General features: G+C 51.2%; 2 protein-coding genes and 1 long non-coding RNA gene across 4 annotated transcripts in view; 1 reads left to right on the top strand and 2 right to left on the bottom strand.

Moving 5' to 3' along the window:
* The first annotated feature begins 259 nt into the window (after positions 1 to 259).
* TMEM240 (transmembrane protein 240) lies at positions 260 to 15,741 on the top strand. The gene is made up of 4 exons (XM_010577431.1): positions 260 to 316; positions 549 to 655; positions 12,124 to 12,332; positions 15,593 to 15,741. Exons 1-4 carry the CDS (start codon positions 260 to 262, stop codon positions 15,739 to 15,741), a joined length of 522 nt encoding a protein of 173 aa, XP_010575733.1.
* A 305-nt stretch (positions 15,742 to 16,046) lies between these two features.
* LOC104837952 lies at positions 16,047 to 20,939 on the bottom strand. The gene is made up of 3 exons (XR_775003.1): positions 20,905 to 20,939; positions 19,210 to 19,431; positions 16,047 to 17,468 (listed from the first exon to the last, which is right to left on the bottom strand). It is a non-coding gene; the product is annotated as an uncharacterized LOC104837952 (long non-coding RNA).
* A 90-nt stretch (positions 20,940 to 21,029) lies between these two features.
* ATAD3A (ATPase family, AAA domain containing 3A) overlaps positions 21,030 to 24,549 on the bottom strand; it is a 38,845-nt gene continuing 35,325 nt past the window's right edge. For both annotated transcript variants that reach the window (XM_010577421.1, XM_010577423.1), the window contains exons 20-22: positions 24,283 to 24,467; positions 21,342 to 21,730; positions 21,030 to 21,207 (exon numbers count right to left, since the gene is read on the bottom strand). The gene's annotated coding sequence lies outside the window, so the exon portion shown is untranslated. The remainder of the gene's footprint in view (positions 21,208 to 21,341; positions 21,731 to 24,282; positions 24,468 to 24,549) is intronic.

The raw sequence follows: 24,549 nt of genomic DNA, 5'->3' as shown, positions 1-24,549 counted from the left end.
TTTTTTTTTTTTTTTTTTTTTTACCTGTCACATTTATCCTAGAAAAATAAAAAAATAAAACGGGCCAGGGCGAGGGAGCCCGAGGCATCCCCGGCACGGGGGGAGTGCGGGTGTGTGTGCGGGGGGCTCCCCGCCGCCCCCCGCCGCACCGCAGCGTGCGGGCACCCAGCGCGATGCGCCCCGGGCTGAGCTCTGCGGAATAACGCGGCCGCCGCCGGGCTGGGGGCGGACGGACCCGACCGCTGCCAATTCCCTCTTGATGTCCATGAATGCAAACACCATGATTTTCATGATCCTGGGCGCCTCTATCGTTATGGTAAGAGATTTTGCTTATTTCCCTCCTCCCCCCCCCTCCCCTCCCTCCCCGCACCGTCCCTTAGCCCGTGCACCTCTGTGTGTATGCGTGCGTGTGCGTGTGTGTGTGCCCCATTAAACACCGAAAAATTATTTTCTTGACGACTGCTTCAGTCTTTGGCAATCAAACTAGAGTCAATGTTTTATTCCATCATCCAGAGTTGACCAGATGCCTTGGTTATGGGCTCTTACAGGCAATAGCTTGCTTGATGGACATGAATGCGTTGTTGGACAGATTTCACAATTACATCTTACCGCATCTGAGAGGGGAAGACCGAGTTTGTCACTGCAACTGTGGAAGGTAAGTTACCCGCATAAGGGCTCTCTCGCCTGTGTCCCCCCCCAGCCCCTTCCCACCTCATCTCATGGGAAAGGCACAGCGAGGTGGTGGCCGGCAGCAGGGTGCTGCTGGCTGGGCTACCATTTTTGCATTCTGGCTGTGTCTCACCTTCCTCAGCAGCTCCTGCATGAACGCAGGGGGGGTTTTGTTTTTTTTTTCCGGAAGAAGAGTTTTCCGTGGGCCTGGAAGTCCATTTTCCTTTGTGTGCATGCTCGTGTATATGCATCTGCAAGCCCTGGGAAAGTGAGTAACTTTCGTTTAAACGCTTGTCATTTTGTCTTTGTTGTCACCCGGCTGCGTTGTTTCTCAGCGTGTTCGTGGTCTGGGTGTTGCGGTTGGTGGTTGTGTGCCGTAAACGGAATGGGGTTTGGAGAACCGAGAGGATCTGCGCCCAGGAAGGAGTGGTGCTGTCTAGGACAGTGTCACTTTGAGGCTTTGTAATCTTTGATCGGCTTTTAATTCTCTGTGGCTTTTCTCCCGAGAGTTGTAATGATGCCGGACAGAGCACACCGAGGTAGCTGGTCTGTGCTTTTGTGGAGCATTTAGTAAGCTGAAGGCATCGGGGTGGCTTCTATGCCAGGAGTAACGCCTTTGCTGTGTATAAGTTTATGACTGGACAAATACCCACCTCTCTCCAGGCAATGCGTAATTCTCCTAAACAACGTAGCGCTCCTCGTCTTGCGTGTAATTGCTGAGGTGCTCAGCTCGTAACTGGGCTTTGGCCGGGCTCTCCGTTAGAGCCTGGGGACCGAGTTTCAGGGAGGTGAAATTCTCTTTTCCCTATGGGACTGTTGTCAGTGATCCTTATCCTGCCTTCCTAGAGGCCTCGTTCCCCTCCCGTGCCTGGTTACTCACTGCCTGCTGGAGAGTTTCTTGTCTGTGGGGGAGTAAAGCAGCATGAGGCTGTGCCAGCTAAAGGACATGCTGGGAGAGCCCTCCCCTGCCACATCCAACGTTTAGATTGAGCTTTCCTCCTCTTCGAGCTGCCCCGGCTGCATCCCATCTCCTAGGCGTCACGGTCCTCCGGTGTCCCTGGTGTGGAAGCTAAACTGAAACCGGGATGTGCGTAGCTTAACGAAGGGAAACGGCTTTGCCCTTCCACTCTGCTTCATCCACTGACGGTGGTCGTTACCTTTCTCCCCACGGTTCCTCCTCGGATTCCCGTGGCGAAACAGCGAAGCGGGTACAAGCAGCACATCCAGGGCCAAATGCAGCCGGGTCCTGAGCGGTCCAGTAAGCAGAGCCTAAATACCCGGCTCCTTGGGCACCTCTGTGTTAAGGTCAATTGGGAAGACTGTGGACAAGAAACGTCCACGGTGTCTTTGACTTGCTTTGGCAGGGATTGGCTTTTTCTTAGGTAATGTTTTGGAGCCTTCTTGATGTTTTTCACTAGTTTGAGAGTTTTCCTCTGCCTCTTCACCCAATTTTTCTTTTTTACTTGTCACAGCTGTGTTCAGTGGTGGTGAAAATTGGCTGCTGGTAATAGACTTTAACATCATCCGGAGTGACTGAGGAGTGTCAGGTCTCACTGGTGGTGTTGGCAGAGTGCCCCTTCTGCCCAAGTCTGAGAAGGTGGCAGGGGGACTCCTCTCTCCTCTAACTGTATGGCTGCAGAGATGCTGTTGAGGCAGATAAATTAGCCATGGCACTCTCCCCAGACATAGTTAGGTCATTTCTTAGAAAGTGCACGAAACAGCTTCCAAATTGTCAAGCGTGGATCTGAGAGTAGGTAAAGAGCAGAAGTTTACCAGTTGCCTTAGGTATGTAGAAGCAATGGCTCTTGCCAACAGAAATAGCGTACCAGTCTCCGCTCCCGGGCACGGACTCTTATCGTGCGTGAGCATTGGTTTCAACGTGTTCGTGCTCCGATGTAGGAGACGCTTGCACAAAGCATCCCTATACTATGGGACCGTGTGGCCTCATGCTCTAGTCTGTAATCCTCACCCGCTCCCTGTGAGCTCTGACCTGCTGCCTGAATGCCAGTGTCTCCAGTTCTCCCATTTAAAAGGCAGGTGATGCCGAACGCTCCTTGTCCTTTTTGTCAGCTGTCCAAGCGCCCTGAGTGCAGGCCTTTTAGTGCACAGAGCGCGAGCCACAAGCAATTCTGCCTTGCGCTAGGCAAGGATGCGTCCTGAAGCGTGGTGTGAACGGCGGTACCGGGGATTGATAAAGGGCTCTTAATTTGCCAATAACCAAAGGGAGTCCTTGGAGGAGCGAACTGGCTGCAGTTCAGTGTGTTGCAGGGAGGAACGGGGAAAATGAGTAAATGTTGCAGAAGTGGAAGGGAAGGAGGAATTGGAATAAACGAGGATTGACGTGTGATGGGCTGAGCTGCTGCGATTACCGGTTTTGCCTCCTGCCCTGGTCAGTCACACCAACTAATTCATTCAGAAATCTTTTCCTTCGGCTCTGCTATCCTGGTTTTATCCTTCCTCAGGGTATCAGACTGAAGCCCTTCCCCAGGAATGGCCTCCCACGTCTAAGTACCCCAGGTTGGACCGTGAGTACCTGGCCTTGGGCACCCAGCGTACAGCTCTCCAGAAGGAATCAGAATCCGCGCCGAGCTTGTGTCAGCGTGAGGGGCTGGCAACTCTTGCCTTGCTGGCGATGGCTGTGGACGGCGAGGGCTGACTCTGTGTGTGCCGCAGGTGCCGGCTGAAGCCGGGCACGCCAGGGGATTTGGGGGTCCCGCGCCTCTTTATGTCCCACCTCATCCCTGCAAGGCTGCAGGGAAAAAGCCCAGACTTCAGCCCTCGGCTGCTCTTTGATACCAGACGAAGTCCCTGCCGCTCTTTGATGCTAGGGTGCCCTTCCCGGCCAGAAGACGGGGAAGATTGTGGGCAGCCCTGGGCGTTTGGCTCCTGGCTGGGACCACGGCAGGCGGGAGGGCCAAAGGCAGATGTGTGTCATTAGAGCATCCGCGACCCGGCTCTCCGCTCCCTTGGCAACGGGATGGGGGCCTGGCTGCGTTTCCAGCTCTCCTCACTTGTTCCTATCCACGCTTTCTGCTCCCCGCGGAGGGGCGGCTGGGACACGGTGAGTCTCCCTCCAGTGGGTTGGTCTCTGGTGGGAGGCTGGTAGGCAGCGGCGTGAGCCGTTCCCAGGGCTGTCCCAGGCTCTGCCCACATTTTGGTGGCTCCAGGCTCTTTAGAGTTGCCTGGGTGCATGGCCAGCAGGGCAGACTGTTCTGGCTGTCTCCTCAAAGAGCCCGTCAGGTTGCGTGGAGGTTTGGTGACTGGGGTCTCGCCTCGTGGGCAGCGATGTGTCTTTCCCTGGACTCTGCCTGTTCTCCTCGCCGTGGGGGACTGGGCCCAGCAAGAAGGTCCCAGGACAAGCAAAAGGGAGTGCTAGCTTACGGCACCCTGCCCACATCTTCCAGAAATGCCCTCTGCCAAACCTAGCCTCATTTCCTGCAGCGGCGGACTGTACTTTGGTTTTTTTTTCCCCATGTTCCTAAGCACCCGGTGTGTTAGCAGTGACTGGGGTGAGTCACTGGGGTCAAGATATTTGGGGAAGAAAACCAGCCCCATCTTCAGGTGCTGCTGAACACTGGATGCTTGGCACTGCTAGGGCTGATCTCCACCCTCGCCGTGCACATCCCCGTGGGGTCAGGGTCACTGGGGCTATTTGAGGCTGAAGCTGTTGCTTGTCACTTTATGCCAGGAGCAAGGTAGCAATTTGTCGAAGTGACCTCGCTATGCCAGGCCCTGGCAGGTGCTTTTCAGCTCTATGATGGCAGAAGGGAGTTGTGGCCTCTTGCTGGACACAGCAGAAGAGAGAAGGTGCTTGTGAAGGCTGTGCCGTGCAAAGTTTTCAGTGGCTGCCAGTGGCTGCGGGGACTGGACCCCATGGCTGTGTGGCGCCGGGAGGTAATGCTGTTTGGAGTTACACGTGCAAGCTGCCCTTCTCTCCCACCCAGCAGAAGCAGGTGGTCAAGGCCAATGCATATTTGCGGTCTGTTAAGTGGCAACATCCACCGAGCCACGCTTTTCAAGTCTGAGCCAACGTGGGCTGGACAGTGCCTTTGCCACAGGAGCGGTCCTGCTCCGAGAGCCGAGACGGACGCTCCTCTGGGCTGCGAGTGGGAGCAGATGTACTCCTGTGTGCAAGTGAGGTGTCACTGTTAGGCTGGACCGGTGCTTTCCCACTCAGCTGCCCTTGCTGGCAGCACTAGAGCCAGGGAAGGCAAAGCTGCCAGAACCCCTGAGGCCAGTCGAAGTGCATCTACAGCTGTTCGGTGGGAAAACGGTCCTGCCAGTTCCCTGGGAAGGGAAGCTGGTGTAGTGATGGTGCGTGGAGTGAGAGTGTCAGCAGAGAGACAAGGCTGGCCCTGGTACCTGCTACTGATACGGAGCCCGCGCAGATTCGCCTGCTATGACGGGGACTGTTCTTCTCTTAACATCTGCCTTCTTGCCGGGGGAAGAAGGGGTGACAGCCACATTTACACTCCTGCTGGCTCCTGTTGATGCCATGCGGGAATGTGCCTGCTGGAGCAGATCCGTGGGGGAGCTTGGCACTCTCTGTCCTCGGCATGTGGAGATATTCAGGCTGTCCAAATCATTATGCTGGGGCCTGCTTGCATGCAGGCAGCCCAGCCCCTCTGGTCCTACCTCCTCGGGATGCACCGATTCCCAGGAGAGAGCAGGGCTCTGGAGGACTGCAGAAGTGCAGCGCTGCCCCAGTCCGAATGTCTCCGTCCCAGCCAGTAAAGGGTCCTCTGTGGAAGCAGAGAGCTGGCAGCAGATCAGGAGCCGGGTGATGTCATGCAAAGGAAAAACACCAAAGGGCGTCCGTGGAGGCAGGGTGAGTTGGAGAGAACAGATGACACCTGCATGGAGCAAGGACCCGTCAAAACAGCCTGGGGGCCTTGGAAGTTCCCCGTCTGGGAAAGGACAGGGAGCTCAGGAGCTCTGGCCTGTATTGCCTTTGCCACTGACCTTCTGAGTGACCTTGGGTGAGTCTGTCCTTCCCAGGCAAAGTCTCTCCCCGTGAGCGGGGTTGGAAAAGGACCGAGAGAAGTGTCAGCCTTACCTGAATGCCAGTACCCTGCAGCAGAGCTGGGGGCCTGGCCAACCCTCAAGTCAGCTCTTCCTGGCTGAGGGATACTTCAGCCCTGCTCTCAGGAGGCTCTGATCCAGGAGGGAAAGACTCAGGGCAAGGCTATGCTGGAGCTCTCCCGAAAGGCTGGCGTGCACGGAGATGCTGCAGCGCAATGGGCTGCTTTCCCAGGAGAGTAGCTGGGCACGGGATGGAAATGCGTGAGGTGGCTGCTGGCTGGGGCTCTGCCCCGGTGCTGGGGTCCCTGGCAGCACCAGTGACCCCGGAGGATGGCCGGTGGTGCTGGAGCAGCGTTGTCTTGCGGCATCGTACATTCCAGTAATGCTGCTCGCTGGGCTCTGTCGGTGAGGGGCCAAATGCTTCCACCCACACTCAGAGGAGGGACAGGCCAGCAGCACTGCTGTCGGGAGGTACACAGAGAGTACATTTTTCCTCCGTTTCCTCATTTTCCAGCCCCTCTGGAAAAGTCATTAAACCTCTCTGTCCCCAGATCCTCTGTGGATGTGCTGGGAGCGCTCATTGCCTAGCGCTGGAGACCACCGGGGCTTCTTGGGCTCCTGGTAGCCGCTACAATGCAAAGAGTCCCGGGGAGACGTTTTCACCCGTGCAATGGTGCCATCCACGCTGGTCTGCAGACTGGCTTTGCTGGCAATCTGAGAGGTGCCGGGCTGTTTGGCATGCTTGGGGAGAGGCTGCAAGGTCAGACAGGGATGCAGAACAGGGATGCTCTTTGCATCCCTCTAGCTCTGCTTGCAGCCCCTGTGTAGGGCATGCCTTGGGGGGCTGGCCAGCAAGGCGGGATAAGCCGTGTTCCCCCAAATCCTGCTGCAGCTGGAGATGGGGAATGGGTCAGGTTGTGATAACTGCAGCATGAGCCTGGGAGATGTGACATGTCTGCTACCGACTGAGACTGACACCTGCCCAGGAGGGAGCCAAGGCGAGCCAGAGCATCAGTGTGCCGACATCCCCAGCGGAAGGGTGAAGTGGAAAGCGTAGAAGCAGCGATAGGCTCTTTGCATTTAAAATGACAGATCGGCGGCTCTTTTTTAAAGGCTCCCGTGCTGTGCTTTGGCTGCAGCAGCCAGCAACACACGCAAGGTCACTGGAAGGGACAATAGCGCTTTGGGCAGCTCTGTAGTGAAACTTCCCAGCCACGCTGGCCAAGGCTCTGCTCCAGCCCGCTGCGCTGCTTGCCCGGGGAGGGAAGACGTCTTCCCCCTTTGTCACAAAGACTAGGAAAGGGGACAGGGATGCTACAGCTCACGCACACGTGCACAGACACAAAGCGTGCTCCCTTAGCGCAGCAGCTTCAGCTTCTCACCTGAAGCCGGGTTACGGTTCTTTTCCTACAATTACATCTGCTTCCCGTGGAAGTTCCACCGCATCCAGGGTGGGCATGGCTGTTAGGGGTAGCGCGTGATTAACCTAGTAGGAATAATTTGGCCCGGATCTGTTGTGACAATTGATACCAGCTTGAACTGCCCAGGAATTGGCCCTCGGGTTATTTGGTACCTCTTTTTCTTGTAAAGAAACATGGTCAGGATGTGGGTTTACCTTATGAGGACCACAGGTACTTGGTGACAGCTCTCTCATGGCCGAGGGTGCTGTGAACCCCAGAGTCCTCACATCCACATCAGTTGTCTGACTGCTGGCTAAGGTAATGCAAGGCTGAAGGAGACTTTCGTCTCTTCTCAAAGGTCTTTGGTTGGTGAAACCGGCACTGACGGGAGGGTTACATCAGCCCCTGGACAGCCACATTTCTGAAAACAAGGTCTGGCCGAAAACATTTGCTCTGAGGAGCTGCCCTGCCAGAACCTGGGCTCCAGCACTGTCTGCCCTCCCTGGAAGCGCGCTGGCGTGGAGCTGGTGGTGCCTTGCTGCACCCACGTTATGCTCATCTTGGAGGTGATATGTTCCCTCGCTGGATCCAGCCCCCAGAGCCATCCAGGCCACGTTCCAGTTTCCAATTCCCTTGATATGCGGTGGGGACCCTGGACCTTTGCGCACTATTAATAACGTGCTGTGCTGATGTGCCAGTGTCTCTGAATCACTCCTGTCACATCCCCAAGGACTTGAGCTGCAACAGAAAACTTCTGGGGGTCTGTCCCTGTTCTCCTCCCCATCTCCAGTGGCACCACTCAATCCCATCAAGCCAAAACAAAGCATAAAAGATCCCTGCAGCCCAGATCTCTCAACTGTTGCACTAGCAGGAAAAATTAATCTTCCCGAGCCTTGCTAAACCCTTTCCAGAAAACTCTGCAGAGTGGAAACCTAGCACTGGCATCTCCACTGTACAGAACTACTTTGGTAACTCAGGGTTCCCCAAAGCTGCCTGGAAGGTAGCAGTGCAGGGTCTCAGGTGCTTTCCTGGCGTGCTTTAGTGACAGGAGGCTTTTCTTTTAAGGCAACTTGCACCTGGGATCCAACTTTGATTTCTGATACTTGGCAAGTTACGTTGCCAAATCCAGATAGATCAAAGTTTTTGCTCTCTGTTGAATTTTGCCCCTTATGAATTGTCTTTGGACTTCTTGGTGGCTCACCATACAACAGGATTGACTCCTTTCTCCCCTGGGCATGACTGTTCCACAGCGTTTCAGGCTGTACAGGCAAAGGGCTGGCACAGAGGTACTGTGAGGACTGAATCCCTCCTTACGGAATGCTGGAAGCCAACGGTCGCTTTGTGTGTCCAGCCCCAGCCCACACATGAACAGTGAGAAAGGTTTAAACCAGCCATCATTTTCTGGAGTTTCCTCCCTCCGTTGTCTGTCTGAGATGCACCTTATGGCTCATGGGTATGCAGAGATGTTGGTGCAGTCACGTTAGAGAAGTTGCGTTGAAAATAGTTGTTATCAACTTCAGTTGCACCCCAGAGCTGGTTATGTTGTTTTTCTGTCTGCCCCATGCCATCCGCAGCCTCTAGATCTAAGTGACCTACAGACCTAGACTCATTTTGCTGTGGAGCCTGGAGAAGAGAAGGCTCAGGGAGAATCTTATCAATGTATATAAACACATGAAGGGAGGGTGTAAAGAAAGCAGAGCCGGGCTCTTTTCAGTGGTGCCCAGCAACAGGACCAGAGGCAATGGGCACAAACTGAAGCACAGGAGGTTCTGCTTGAACATCAGCAAACACTTGTTTACTGGAGGGTGACCGAGCTCTGGGACAGATTGCTGAGAGAGGTTGCGGTCTCCCTCCTTGGCGATATTTAAATGCCGTCTGAACATGGTCTTGGGCAGCTGGCTCTGGGTGGCCCTGCTTGAGCAGGAGGTTGGACCAGATGACCTCCAGAGGTCCTTTCCAACCTCAGCCATTCTGTGATAGTGTGGGTTTATGGAAGCCGCTGGGCTTTGGGGACTGTCCCCTGCCCATGGAAAGGCAGCTGCAAACAGAAAAGGAGTGTCAGGCCCTGATTGCTGCCCCCAAAGTGCCATTCAGTCCGGTGGTGACCAAAGAAAGTTAGGAGAGCTGGAGGAGATCCCACTGCAGTGTGCAGAGTCAGCCTGCACCGAGGAGAGGGACAAGGCAGGGAAGAGGTGACAGTGTCCCTTCCCTCAACGCCCTGCAAGCAGAGAACAAGAGCTGTGAAGAAAGCAGACTGTGTGGTAGGAAAAAAACCCCTCTTGTGAAGCACGTGAGGAGAGTGCTGTGTCCCTGGAGTGCTGGCCGTGCTGCACGTGTGTGCGTGGGTACACATGTAAGTGCTGTGGGCACATCCCTGCTCCTGAGTACTGCGGGAATTTTGGCAGTGGGAGGAGGGTACTCCAGGACTTTTTTCTGGTAGAGGGCTGAGCCCCTCTGTGAAAACCACCTCATGTGTGGAGAGATGTCTGCACTCACTTCTAGGAATGGGTCTGTCCTTGAGGCGTCTGGGAAGTTTTGCTTCTCTCAACTCCAGAGATGGCTGCGTGTTAGCGATGCTCCGCGTGGGGAGGCTTTAGGTAGCCCTGTGGGTGGTGACACAGCGATGCAGAGGAGATATACATACCAGCTCCGGCCGAGGCACTCAAGTCCTTCATCACTTCAAGGAGTCTAGGTTTCTGGAGGTGTTTGTGGACTCAGCCCTTAGGCTGTTTCTGTACTGCAGGAAGGAAAAGGGATTAAGTTAAGGACCTGCCAGGCATCCTTGGAAGTGGCTGGGGAAGCATGGGAGGTGTGCGTGAGGCTTGCCTTTTCCCCTTCTGCAAAGCTGCTTGGCTGTGTTCATGAAATTAACGGGAGCCCTCCCATTCATGAGTAAGAGCTCCCTTTTTGGGAGCCCTCCCATTCATGAGTAAGAGCTCCCTTTTTGGGACCCCTCCCTCACACATCCTTTGCCCTCTGGATTTTCCCTAGCCAAATGAGGGGAAAAAAAAATTAAAAAAATCTCTGGTTGCAAACCAACCAGCAAGATGAGGCACGAGCAGGGCCTGCCATTAGCCTCGGAGGTCACTTTGAGCCGCTGTCAGATGCTATCTCCTTTCTGCTACTGCCCCGGTCTGGTCCCTCGTACTGGGGGCTTTGCTGAATGCAAATGGGGAGCAGTACCAGACAGCAGGAGCGTGGCTAGATGGGTTTCCCATCCGCACCCATCCGCACGCCATGGCACCGGGTCGTACGCCAGCCCTACGTGCCTTGATCTGCCAGGAGCTGGTGCCTCTGGTGCAGGTGGCCTCCATTAAGTCATTGCTGAGATTAGGGCTGTTTTCAGCAGGTTCCTTTGAGTGGAGGTTTGTTTGTGTAAATATTTGGACGTTTCTCAGGCGTGATTATTGAGCAACCTGCACCTCATGCATATTCAGAGGCCTCCAGCGATATTGCCTCCTCTCCGGCATGTGGCAGCAGGGCTGGGTCCGTGGATGCGGGAGGGATGCGAGGGTAGGTGATGCCGGTGGGCAATGCTGGGAAGACCCCGTGCCACTGTGCCCTGGCCTTGAGCTGGGAGCACTGGTGACGCATCCCTGCTGCAGTACCAGGGCTGTTGCGGTGGTTTGATGCGTGCAACCTTAGCGGCGCTGGCAGGCACGTGGGGCTGCTGAACGCACCTCTCCGTGGCTGGCCGGCCATTCCTGGGCTCCCTGGCAGCAGTGACAGCACCTAAATTAGGCAGTGGGAGGTAGCAGGATGGCTAAGCACAGAGCCTGGGCAGCCTCGTGGCTCCTGGCTGCTCTCAGGGAAGGTTAAGGGCCATTTAAAGCAGATGCGGAGGCTCCAGAGCAGCTTGCTCCCAGTTTTGCTTTGCATCCTGGATCCTGGATCACCTGGGATCCTCCTATCCCACACGCTCGGCTTACCTGTCACAGCTGGTCCCCTCCCATTCAGCCCCCACAGACCTGCCTTATTTTTTTCTACTCCACAACTCCCTCACTCCAGCCCTGCCATTTTTCCTGCTTTTCCCAAGTTAACCAGGGTCCTTCAAGCAGTTCAGCATCAGCCCAAGCTTGGTCTCCGTCGTCTCATTGCACAAATGAACCCAGTTGCCCTTCTGGCGTAAGGCATGGGGCCAGCCTCTCCAGAACCCCCGAGAGAGACGTACGTCTCTGAAAGCTCCAGAGTCCACGCGTTCCCTCTGCCGCTACGGGCGGTTATCGCTGCCTCTTCCCTGAGGAGGATGAGGGAGACCCTGCATCCCAAACCAGCCCAGTCATGCAGTAAGAGAACCTGAGACGGTCTTAGAGCTCGCGTGACTTTTCCAGGAGCGATACGCTGCAGGGTCTCTGCCATCTGCTGTCTGAGGATGAATTCAAGGCATGCTTTCAAGTCCTTCCTCCATGGCTGTAAACATGCTCTGCTCCAATATGTGAAAGATATGATTCTCATTTTACTCCGAGAGACGGGACATTAAGCAAAACAGCACACGTCTGGAGACATGCCACGAGGCTGCTAGCACTGGCAGTCCTGCTTAGCAGAGGATTTTTCTAACAACTCCCGTGGAGCGGTATGTTACGATTGCACTTGCAGGGCGACGCAGCCGCGCTCTCAGACTGCATGTACTCACAGGAGCAAAGTGTTATTGACCTCTGCCTGTGAACACGAACGCAGTAATGCCCTTTACGTCTCGGGGGGGCGACCACTCCAACCTCCCGCTGGCCTTAATATTATCTTCCGTTTTACAGATGACGAACTTTTAGGCACAAAGAGCCTGTGTCAGGAATGCGACGTGAGTTCCAGGCGTGGGTTCAGGTTTCTATACTTTTCTGCCTCGCGCTCTGCCAATTTCTATGCTGACATAAGCACAAAAAAGCCGAGACAGCACTTCTACTCCCGGGGACCTTGGTAGAAACTTGAAGGAATGGTGTTAAACCAGCCCCTGGCTGCAACAGCAGGCGCTGGACGGAAAAAACGTACTCTGCTCTTCTCCACTGATGCTTTTCCCTGTTTCTGTTCCCTGCAACAGGCATCATGTCCATTATGTTATTCCATATGATGGGGATCAGTCAGTGGTGGACTCCTCGGAGAATTACTTTGTGACTGACAATGTAACCAAGCAAGAGATTGATCTGATGCTGGGACTTTTGCTGGGCTTTTGTATAAGCTGGTTTCTGGTGTGGATGGATGGGGTTCTCCATTATGCAGTGCGAGCCTGGAGAACTAGCCGACGGTATGGTAAGTGCAGCCTCATGGGCTCCCTTCTCTTTCCTCAATCCCTTGCGCTGTCCTCTGAGGCTGGTGGAGAGGGACGAGGTCAACAGCCTCGCAGCGTTTATTCCATGCGGATTTGGCACAGGCCTGACCGGCCTCTTTATACAAGCAGGAATGTTTACGTGGAAATAGCCAGCCGAGGATCCTAGCCTTGAGGGCTCTGCTTTGGAAAGCGTAAAGTATGTGTTGGTACAAAGGGGTGGTTGATGGAAAGCAACGTGTTTACCCGTAGGCAGGCTGGCAGATGGTGGTTGTATGGCTGCACATGTGGGCAGAATATTTTCAGGCCAGACAAAACTTCCCTGGAATCTGGATTTTTCTGTGCATATAATTTGCAGCCAGGCACATGCTTATGGAGTGCAGCCTCTTGTGGTTTGTATAAACGTATGACGATGTGCTGACAATGGCAGACATTTCTGTGCTGTGTCACGGATGCAGCAGCTGAGGTTTCCCCATCCTCACTGCTGTTCCAGATGTGTTAATTTTTTTTCCCCGTAGTGACATCAGCCCCACAGGGAAAAGTGTTAGCCATACTAGTTAGTCTTTGGACCACTTAGCTTAGCATCCTGAACTAACATCCTGAGAATGACCAACAGATGCTCCTTCAGAGGCCCTCTCTGCCCCTCTTTGCTCTCTCAGCATGGACATCCCGTGGACTTTAATTTTTGGAGGGGAAAAAAGACAGAAAAACTATTAAAAGAGTGAATGACTCGAAATTCCGTAACAGTATACCTACAGATCTCAGTCTAACTCTGACTGATGGTGCCCGTTAAATTACAACTCAGAGGAAAAGGAGAGTGAGCAAGAGAAAGATTCATCTGTAAACCTGTAAGAAATTTTAATTAGGGAAGTGGACTATCTCTTTCTAAAAACTCAGATCAAAATGATATTAATTTCTCATTAGTCTTCCCAAATCCCCAGCAGCCTGCTTGAGCAGTTTCTGAATCAGGACTCTCTTGAGGCTATGTTGCTGTCATTTCCCAAGCAGAAGGCTAATTGTCAGTGTTTCCAGCGAGATCTAAGGTACCGAGCCAATCTTGAGGCCTTGACACCTGTTTTTGATCAGACCACCTGTGGCTGTGATCTCATCAGTGCTCATAGAGTCAGCAGGGCTGGCAAGAGCTATCCTTGGGTGAGATGCTGTAGCGAGTACAGCAATATCCTTCTTCAGAGCTGTTGCCTTTCGTTACAGAGCGGTGAGCTACAGGCATGGTATTGCCATCTAAACTACCTTCTTGTGAATTGATGCTGCGTAGATTTTTATTTTTAGTAATTCAGGGCAATGCTAGGAATTGGTTTAGTATTTAATCCGAACAATCTTTTTTCTTTCATTTTTTTTTTTCTCTCTGTGTATGCATATTCTAAGTTTTTAAGAAGGGGCTGGCCAATGGCGCAATATAATGTGCGGATACATCTTCTCAGAAAATAAATGCAGTATTACTTCGCACCCGGCTTTTTCTTCCCTTAGCAACCCCGCCGGCAGTGCTCCTTTCATGGTGCAGAAGGCTGACACCCGCTCTGGCCTGAGACGTTGTCTCTTAGTGCCGTCTTTGTGGTGTCGCACCAGCCACACGGGACCAGTCTGCTCTTAAACTAGGTTGGTTGTTCCACAGCTGTGTGCTTGCGCTGTTCCCACCTCTGTTAACAACCAACCCTGTGTCCTCATAATCAGATGTGCGGTAGAAGAGACCCTGGAAACCCTCCTCATCTAATCTGTAGGTAGGTCAGGTTTCTAGCGTATACTGTGCAACGGGACGTGATGTCTCTTTCCAGTAAAGGTTTTTACATGCCTTGAGCTGTTCTGTCCAAAGCAGTGCGCTTGTGTGCTATGCTGAGTGCATTTTGCTAAAGACAGGCTGGAAAATCACTGGGGAATTTGGAGCAAAATAATGAGTGTTGAGCTTTTAGGTATTTCCTATTAATTCAAATCAACTATGCAAATCTAGTCATTTTAAAGGCAATAAGCAGAAAGTATACCTATGTCTTTGTTGAATGAGTACCTAAGCTAAAACTTCCTTCTAAAGAAAGAAATGGTGCCTGTGACTATGAGAGATAGGGGTAACATAAAATACTGTACTGGTACAGAATGTAGAGCCCTCCCTGAAATACATGAGTACCACTTAGCAATGACTCAATGTCACACTGTGGCCTGATCAGCTTAAATTTTGGTCTATTAGAATAACCTATAGCTCCTTCCTGATGGAAGAGAATTCTTAAAATAGAAAATATTCTATAGAAATTCAGACATCCCATTGCGCTTCATAGTAGCTGCAGTGCTGGTCAGAGCAGTCACATACCACCTCATGGTAGTTGCAATAGTTCGACTTTATGCAATCTATTGTTCTCTGGGACTTTCAAATTCTCCTTTGTGGGGTTGGGATATGTGTATTTCTGGGTGGAATGGCCCAAAGCTCTCATGAAACTGAATGGCAGCTGAAATACTGGTACGGGAAAAGTTTGTGGGCTGAGACCTGAAACACTGGATTAAAAAAAAAAATGATGCTGTCCAGCCTGCACCGGCTGTGGGGCAGAAAGTGGCTTGTGCTGATGTTGCATGAAATCGGCCAATGCTTCAGAAGACAGAAGAAAAGAACAGGGATGATCCGTATGCGGCAGCAGCGTGCTGCTGTTTCCCTGGCAGCTTGGTCCCCGGAGCAGCTCCTTGCTAGCTACGGCGATTAGCAGAGATCATTATGAGGTTACTACCTTTGTTGAATCTTGCCCCTACTGTTAGCCCGACACTCAGAGTGTGAGTAAGGCACAAAGAGGGCTGGAGGATGGGGCTCATCACAAGGAATTGGTTCCTACCAAGAGGAGAAAGCTGGAGTTTTCCTCTTCTAACTCCCACCCTCACTGTCACGGTAGGACGGTGCAGCCCGTTTGTGCCGGTCTTGAAACGAGCCGTTCCTATAGCAGGCACAACCCAGGTGTGTTTTGCTCGGGGTCGTGTCTGAGGGGTGGGTATCTGTTGATTGCATCCAGGGCACAGGCTGTTCCAAGCCCGGGAGAGGAGCGGGCAGTGCTGTGGATACAGCCAAGACACGAAGTCTGGCTGGGAAATAAGTGTGGTCTGAAGGGAAGCCTCGAGGGTGGCCTTGCCAAGGCCGTTAACTAGCGCCCAGTTTCGGTGGGGCACTCCAGGAACGGGGCTAGGCAAGGCAGGAGAACGTGGGTCTCGCCAATTCCTGTAATATCTCATCTTCCTTCTCCTTTCTGCCTTCCAGACAATTCCTGGTCTTGGATTCCAAAATTTTGTAACTTAAAGGAGTTCAGAAAACGTCATCACAGGCAGTACGAGGAGGCGACTGGGAACATGGTGCACATCAAACAGAAGCTGTACCATAATGGGCACCCTAGCCCACGGCACCTCTGAGGAATGCCTTCCCCTCCAGAGACTGCAGTGAGGTTTTAAAAAGGACTTTGCTCTTCTTCCAGGGGAACAGCTACTAGTTTGCTCCTCTATGGAAGCCAACCGAGGACACAATTTTACTTATCCATCCTGTGTGTTCCTGTGGCACACCACGATGCACAACTAAGCCAGTCCTGGATGCTACGCAGCCAAGACATTGCACTGTGTTCCACATTTTATTGTCAGACTTGTGTATATATGTAAAAAGCAGACAAACAAAAACAAACAAAAAAGAGAAAAGAGATTTGCATTATACTTTCAACCCCCCTTTCCCTGGCATTCACGGCTGTCCTGCACATCCAGCTACCCTATGGGGAATGTTGGCCAAGGGTACAGAGGTGGGACAACATGAAGAAGATGCAGAGTTTCTCATCCAAGAGCTCAAGTCCCCCGTTTCTTTGGTCCTTTGGCTTGGTTTTGCTGTGCTCTGTTCCTTCTGTTGCTAGAATGGCTTGGCTGGTCACAGGTTTGGATGGGGACTGCTGCCAGCTGGTCGTGAAGGCACAGTGTCTCTTTTGCTTTGGTTCATGTTTTGGGGAGTTGCTGGGGGGGGAAGGAAGGCCTGGGAATATATAACTGATTTGTCGTTTGCATTGCTATACCCTGAAACCTGCCTTAAGCAATCCAAGAAATCTTAGTACCAGGGGAACAGTACTATAAGGCATTAGTCCATTTAACAGGGCTGGTGCCGGCTGGTTTACGCCACTTTTATACTGGTGGTACCTTGCTGATGTCAGTGCTGTTATTCTTCACTAATGCTAGAGAGGAGTCCCTCCTGGTATGTGGGGAGAAGCGTATCGAGCTGAATGGTGTTAGATCTGACTTGCACCCTGATCATACCCCTCTGCTGCATAAGCACGACCCCCCCCCCTTGCCTGGGAGGAAAGGAGCTACTCTCCCCCTCTTCTTAGAGGGTGAGAGCCTGGGAACCTGGTTAATACCACCCTAAGAAACACTGACAGTGCAGTGAGAGGGTCCTGTTAACAGTCCCACTCTTCCTGCACGTGAACAGCCACCTATCTCCTTCTGCTACTGCTCCAAGCTGAAATAGCACTTCAGCAGCAGGTTGGGCTTGGCTTGAGGAACACAGAGAGGCGTGGGCCTGAAGCCAAACTCATCTACGGTATCAAACGTCCCAATAATGGGTTGAATCAAAGTACGAGGAAGCTCTAACATGGTTTTGCCTTTGCTTCCCCTGGTCGCAGCTTAGGTGTGGGTTTCGAGGTAGCTGGCAAGTGTCTGAAACCAACTTCCACAGCCGAAGATCTCCTTCGCTTCCAGTCAGAGTTGCCTGAAGGAGTTGATAAAGCCCGTGGGTACCTAGATGGCACAGTGGTATCTGATTCCTGTAGCAGTCATGTTCTGCTGGGGGAGAAAAGCAAATTCACCCAGACTGCATTGCTTTTGCGCATGCTGGGCAGCAGTCAGCAGTAGCCCTGCCGGCTGCAGTGGGAAGAGAGAGATTTTTATTGAGAGGAATAAGGGAGGGAGGCACTAGCCCCAAGAATTTAAGATGGTAGCCCTGAATCCCAATCATTTCTCCTTCATCCATCATTTTGTATTGAGAGGGCTTGTGCTTAAATGGGGAAAACATCCAGAACAAAAGGATGATGAATATTATCAGAAACTGCTGGTTTCTTCTATGGATTCCTTGACTCTGCCAGTGGCCTGCTATTGTTTGATCGCAATGTCTGTGAAGAGAAAAGGACACCATGACTCTCGGCTCTTTTCCTCCCTGCTTCAGCTTCTGTGTCTTGGGTTTGGTTTTTTTTTTCATTGTTTCCTATGCCCAGGATCAGTTCAGTTATTTACACGCCCCAAAGCTGGCCAAGAGCCAAACTTACCTGTTTCTCTGCCATTCTTACCTTTGCTATTCCCTAGTGCCTCTTGTCTTGGAGCCCCAGTTTTTGTCTGGGCCTAATAATTGCCTGGTCTATACTTATGTCTGTCTGCTTGACTGTCTGTCATTCAGGACTTCCTACGGTTGTAATGTCTGCAGCCACCTGTTAGTATCTAAAGAATGACTTTTTCCTTAAGCAGCTCCTTTCCAAGATACATGGCTTTGCAACCTCCCTCACTGTAGGAGCTTTGCGCATTTGACCATATGGGCTCATCCTCAAGTGGCATAAGATGCTCACTTCAATGGAGTGTTTCTCATACAATGCCAGATGAGATCTGGCCAAACAGCTGTTCTGTTTGCCCTTGTGTGATGGCACACACTTAACTGACAGCAAAGAATAGGTACTGTATTAAAAACCAGGTAGATGTAACGGACATGTCTTCAGATGGGACAACGTTTTGCGGGGAAGAAAAGTCCATCGTGATAAGGAAAAATACTGAGTCTCTGGAACTAGTTGTGGGGGAAAAAAAGCACTTTAAATAGTCTTCCCACTTGGAGCCTCTCACTAGAGAGACTTAAGGCAGTAACCTAAACTAAGACTGAACTGAAAGTCTGGTTCTGCCCTGCTCTAGCAACTGACCTTAGTTGAAATGTCATTAAATATTAAACTTACAACTGGAAAGAGTGAAGTGATGGCTCACACTGATTAAGTCTGATCCACACCAGAATTTCAGAAGGATATGAGGCTCTGGAAGAGGGGGAAAAAAAAAAAAATCCTACATGGTACATATACCCATTGTTTAAGAACAGATTTTTTTAATCTGCTGTGTCTGCAGCTATTACCTTGTGAGCCTCTCTCTTGTTTACACTTAGTCAAAAAATAAAACAAAAAATACTCTCAGTGCAATTAAATTTACTGGGAGTAATTCACTGGTCTTAAATCCAAGGAAACCAGAAATACCCTCATAGAGCAAGGTTTGTCCCAGCACACACTAAACCAATGGGATTAAGCCTGGGGAACTGACTAGGCCTTTGATTCTCATCCTTAATAAATAAGGGGCAAAGTTCCTTCCCATGCAGGAAGGCCAGGTCCTATTCCTGACCCTTCTTCTGTGCAGGGCTGATTTCAAACAGCCAGCTTAATAGAGACACAAGGTCAGATTCCCGGTGTGAGGTGCCTTTTTCCTCTGAGTTTAGGAAGCTACTGTAGATTCGACCCTATGTAACAGAGATCAGAATATGCCTGTTGCTGGGACTGGATAACTTTACACACCAAGTAAGGCTGCAGCGGTGAGAACTCCCAGCACAGGAGCAGCCCAGGTCCCACGTGCCATTTAACCCGTGGTGGTATGCAAAAGATGCCTGTTGTTCCCAACAGCCAAGTGTCTGCCGTGTTGCCTCTTTGGGGAACAAGATGACAAGCCCCCCTCAGAGAAGCAAAAGGTAGAAGAGGCAGCTGTGTTTTGAGTATTGCAGAACCCCAATACCAGTTGTATTGCCCCAAGCAGCACCTGCTCTCTCTCTGCTTGATATCAGCACTCTTGGCCCTATCTCATCCCCTCAGCTGATTCTGCTCGAGGTGTGAGCCTTACCAACAACGTCTGACTTTGTGGTCTCTTGTTCCTCTGTCCAAGTGAGGTTGCTACTGTCACTCGCAGCTCAGTTGTCTGTAAAGTCTGCCGTCGCACTGTCTTCTTCTCCTGTGCATGTGTTCGTTTTGCTTTTGTCTGGTCGTGGGGGTGCTTTCTCCTTGTTTAATTGTCTGAGGTGTACTAGTGTTGACTTGTCTGTTGTTCTCTTGCCTCTGATCCAGTCTTCACGCACAAAAAAAACAACCAAACAAAAAGAACACAGATTGAAACAACAACAACAAAACCCAAACCCAGCAGCAACCTCAAACAAAAAGGGTTCAGTTGGGAGAAAGCGACTTTGGCATCGGGGAGCTGACGCAACAGGGTCAGGGATGGGCAAGATACCGGTCAGAACCTGTGGAAGAGAAAATATGGGGACACAAAGCTTACAGCTGGCAGCTGTGTCTGTAATGGCAGCTCTGTAGGGACAAAGGAGTGGGAAGTGTGCACCATGTCTTAGCACTCATCCGCCAGATGCTTTGAGGGAGGCTTCTGCAGAATTAGATAGTGGGGGGGAATTTTGTGCCGCCTCAGGATGGGCTATTTTTAGAGCAGAGACAGAGCTTAAAACTGTATGCGCCAATTCTCCAGAGCTGGGATCGGCACTGGAAACATTCTCCTGCATTTTTGGTGCGAGGAGCCCAGGTTTGGCTGCCTGCATGCCGAATGGGTGCGTGCTGGTGGTGGGGATCTGTTGCAAAGGAGAGGTGTGGAGACACAGGTGGAGAACAGCAGAGGCTTGCGAAATCCAGTATACCAATGAGTAGCTCCTTTTTGAATTCAAGCAGCCACTTACCAGCACTGCTGAATAAACCCCTTGCCCCTCAGTGAGATCTCTGAAGGTAGCATAAAGCTAAACCCGTTCTATGCCAACCTTCTTTCCATTCTTACCACCTTCTTTCTTCTTGAGAGAGCCACACATTAAAGAGCAGGCCTGTCAAGCTGGTCGTCTCCTCCACTTTGCTTCCTATCTGGCATCTGTCATTCTGCCACATTCAGTGGCTCAAATGGACGTGGGGAAGGAAGAAGTGACGGGATGCCAAATTCACCGTAGGTGTAAGAAGTGCCGTGCCGGGGAGGGGCTAGCAGAGTTGCATATTGCTTCAGGAATGAGAGAAAAGGAAGGGCCCAAAGCCACCACACATGGGATTTCAAGCGTAGCCCAGAGTAGACCCAGGTACTATGCATGCCTTCTTCAGCCTGCTGCTCTGACACAATGAGAAGGACCCTTCCCCTTTGAGGAACAGTTTGGGAAGGTGTCTCCTGTGATACCAGCCATCCATCCATCTACCATGCCCTGTTATTTCTCAGCTAGCCCTTGAGCCAGCCAGGGACACATCAGCCGGCCCATCCTGGCTGAAGTATCTGGCAGCACCTATCAATAAACAGTAAAAGACCAGAAGAGAGCCCAAAATGCAGGTCCCAGGCATTCACAGCACAGTAGAGTGGTTTTAGTTACTCTCACTGCTACTCTCTACCTCATTTTCCAGTTGCACTCAGCTGGGAAAAGAGAATCCCTGATAAAAAGGGGTACTAAAAAGAGCCACTAAGATGATTAAGGGACTGGAGCATCTCTCCTGTGAGGAAAGGCTGAGAGAGCTGGGACTATTCAGCCTAGAGAAGAGAAAGCTCAGGGGGGTCAATGTATATAAATACCTGAAGGAATGGTGCAAAGAAGATGGAGCCAGGCTCTTTGCAGCGGTGGCCAGTGACGGGACCGGAGGCAATGGGCACAAACTGAAACACAGGAGGTTCTGCTTGAACATCAGCAAACACTTTTTTACTGTAAGGGTGACCAAGCACTGGGACAGGTTGCCAGAGAAGTTGTGGAGCCTCCATCCTTGGAGATAGTCAAAAGCCAGCTGGACGTGGTCTTGGGCAGCCTGCTCTAGGTAGCCACGCTTGAGCAAGGAGGTTGGACCAGATGAACTCCAGAGGCCCCTTCCAACCTCAACTGTTCTGTGAAAAATAAAAAATGCTATGCAAATGGTGTCAGGTCAGCTGAAGCCCGCTGGCTTTGCAAGACACCAAGAGTTGGTACTTCAAGACCGCAGCAGGCAGTGCAAACACAAACATCAATAGCTTCTGCTTACCTTAGATAAGGTCTAGGCAAGCCGAGGCAGGAGGAAGCCCTGGGGGAGCCAACAAGGGAAATCCTGATCCAAGGTTATTCCCCAGCTCAGGAGAAAGCACATTGTGAAGAAAACATTTCACGTGTACTGGCTCCCCTGGAAAAGGGAGGTCAGTGTTCACCCTTCACCGTCCTTTGTATGAAGGCTAGAGGCTTGCAGGCGATAAAGGACACAGGGAGCCTCAGTCTCACTTCAAATTTCTCTTCGAGATAGCTTCACAGCAGCAGTTTAACATTCAGTATGGCATTGATGAAGAGCGTGTGCGGGTGAACATGGAGGTGACGAAGGCCTCTTCTGCATTCAGGGGTCTTTGAAGGTAGAAATAGCCAACAGAAGCTCCCAGAGCACCTCTGGATGTAAAAGAATAAAAATACTTCTATTACCAGAGCATACAGTACAAATAGAAAGACATTCGGATCAACTGCTTTGAACCTGGCTACACTGGTGAAACAGATGTATGTTTCAGTGACAGGCAATGGGATGTAAAGTAGGGGACAGACAGGGCATTATCTGTTAGGCAGGGACACAGGACTGCTGGTTCTACCTTTGGGTGGAGTGAAGATGACATGGTCCTCTTAGACCAGCCCAGCTCACTGTGGTGCCCAGGAGGGCATGAAGCAGCAAGTGAATTTACTGGAGGGAAAAAAAACCCAAACAAACAGACCAAAACAAGCCAGGCCTACAACCTCCATGCATGTGGGCTGTGGGGGTAAAAGAGAAGGAAGCAGAGGAATAGGAAAATGTAGGCAGGTATAAGGAGGAGCTCTACAGTGAGGCTGGGCTGCCAGTTTGCTGCATCCTGGCTAGGCTCTCAGGATACTGTTCCAGTTTTGTGTGTGTGTGTCGGTGTGTGTCTGTGTGTTTATATCTGTGTGTGTCATCATGTGTTCACTGCATGAAGCCTATTCCTCTTCTTTAGTACCTCCCATTCATTTGCACTCTTTCTTTTCCAATGGGGTTGCTAGTTTTAGTGCCCTCTTCAAGCTGAGCCCTGGGATTTCCACCAGAAGGATGGCTCAATCCTGCAAGGCACTAAGCACCCTCAGCTCACAACGACTAAGCCAGTGGAAACCCTTGCAGGACAGAGCACACAGTTTAGGAAGATTTTTTTTCAATAGTACTCTGCAGTGAGAATACAAGAACAAAACTTGGAGTGCTCTTTTCCCTGATTGTTAATCCTTCTTTTCTTTTTTCTGCACTCAAACCAATTTTGCATGCATCAGACAGGAAGAGGTACAACACGTGTTGATAATAACAGAGAGAGAGAGATTATACTCCGCTCTGAGTCTAATCATAGAATAATCTCTACTGTGGTTGAAAAGCAATAATGGCTAATTTTTTTATTAAATACACTTGCACAGGCAAATGTCACTTACAGTCTGTGTTCTCCAGCGGCCATGCTGGGAGTGGTGACAATGTTGTGCTGAAGCTAAGGGGAGCAGCTGAAGGCCGCAGAGAGCTTGAGGGTGGGGGAGGCAATAGAAAAAGCACACTGTGATTTTATTTGGGTCAATGAGTGAGTGTATTTCAGCCATTCCTTCCCTTTCAATAATATGTTTGTATAATAGATAACCAGTTCAGCTCCTGAAACTAAGCCCGTCCTTTGCTGTTTGTCAGTAAAATAGTTTTTTGCATGTTTTGCATCCGAGTGTTTTTTCCAACCCTTTGAACCGAATGATACTCCTGGCATCAGAGGCTGGAGGTCTGCTAGGGGCACCGCAGACTAGCAGGTCACCAGCTTAGGATCAGGGGTTTAAGAGAGGAGGAGGAGGTACAAACACGGCTTGAATGGTGTGGGAAAAAGCCGTGCCCAGCCTTGATCTATGAAGAAGGGCTGTGCAATTTCCCCCGGGTTATGTGACATCATAGGACGCTGTCCCAGATTTTAGCCTGCTTGTCTCCCACTCACTGGGAACACAGAGAAGCACTAAGGCCCCGAACTGATTTTAAAAGAAGATAAATATTTTACTGTTAAAACCAAATCCAGAGAGGAGTGTGGGCCTCTCTTGCCTACTGCCTGCAAGGGCAAGCAAGAAAGGCAGGGTGCAGGCAACCGAGGGCTTTGGCGCAGGCAAGGAGAGGCGTGCTCATTTCCCATTCTAGCAGTACCAAAATCTGACACCGTGAGCCAGTCCTTTAACATTCTTCATTCTGCTCTTTTCTGTCCTAGAACAGGACCACACATACACAAACAGAGCAAGTCTGACACTGAGTGGGACTTCAGTCTTTATGTGCAAAGATGCTGATGCACAAGTTGTTCTACAAGTCTGGGCAAATCTGGGCACATCTTACTCAGGCTTGGTGGAGACACTACGTGAAAGCAGAGCAGCAATAAAAAAAACCCCAACACCCAAGCAAAGAAATCCCCACAACGAGAATAAAACCCACAGCCTGTAGGAGCAGGAGAGAGAGGAAAAACCACCGAGGCAGCAAGGCAGGGAGCTGTTGTCATGGAACTGACTGATAGTTGCAGCACTGGCATCTCAAACTGTGTCTGGGGGTGAAAAATGGCCAGCAACAGAGACAGGTGATCTGATTTTTCTTGAGGTGAGAACAATTAGTTAGGGCAAGAGCTGGAGGACTGCCTGAGGACTTCTCTGAGCTAGCCACGCGCTGCTCCCCTTTGCACATCTTACAAAAATAATGTCATGTAGCCTAGTAATGCTGCTAGAGCTTTGTTCCAGGAGATGCTATGTATCAGAAGATATGACCAAGATTTGGTAAGGCTGTGCTACCTCAAGGAATCAGGGGAAAGAGAAGGAAAACCAGCCAGCAAGGATACACTGTCCCAGGTCATTCAAAGGAGGATCTGACCCATACCTGTCCTTCACCAGGCACTCAATCTCTGCTGTCGGTGCTTGGTTGGAAAAGATGATGAGTAAAGCAGCCTGGTGGCACTTACTGAGTATCCAGTTGATCAAAGTCCTTTGGTTCCTCTTCTACCGCAGCTCAGGTGGGCAAACTTTGCCTTATCCCAATGCCTGAGTGGTTGATGTCAGTGGGAGAGATGCTGACTGAATCACAAGGTCCAGCAGAGCACCAGGAGTCTGTGAAAGCATTGACTAAGGGATGCACATCATGAATGGCCTGGAGATTGCAAGAGAAGCAGGGTGGAGAGGCAACCGTTAGAGAAAGGTTTTTCTATTGTCGTTTTTGGCTTGTGAAATTC

Source organism: Haliaeetus leucocephalus, unplaced genomic scaffold, assembly GCF_000737465.1.
Source record: "Haliaeetus leucocephalus isolate CR32 unplaced genomic scaffold, Haliaeetus_leucocephalus-4.0 Scaffold556, whole genome shotgun sequence".
Classification (NCBI taxonomy): domain Eukaryota; kingdom Metazoa; phylum Chordata; class Aves; order Accipitriformes; family Accipitridae; genus Haliaeetus; species Haliaeetus leucocephalus.
The sequence above is the reverse complement of the archived record's forward strand: the minus strand, read 5'-3'. Positions and strand labels throughout refer to the sequence as shown.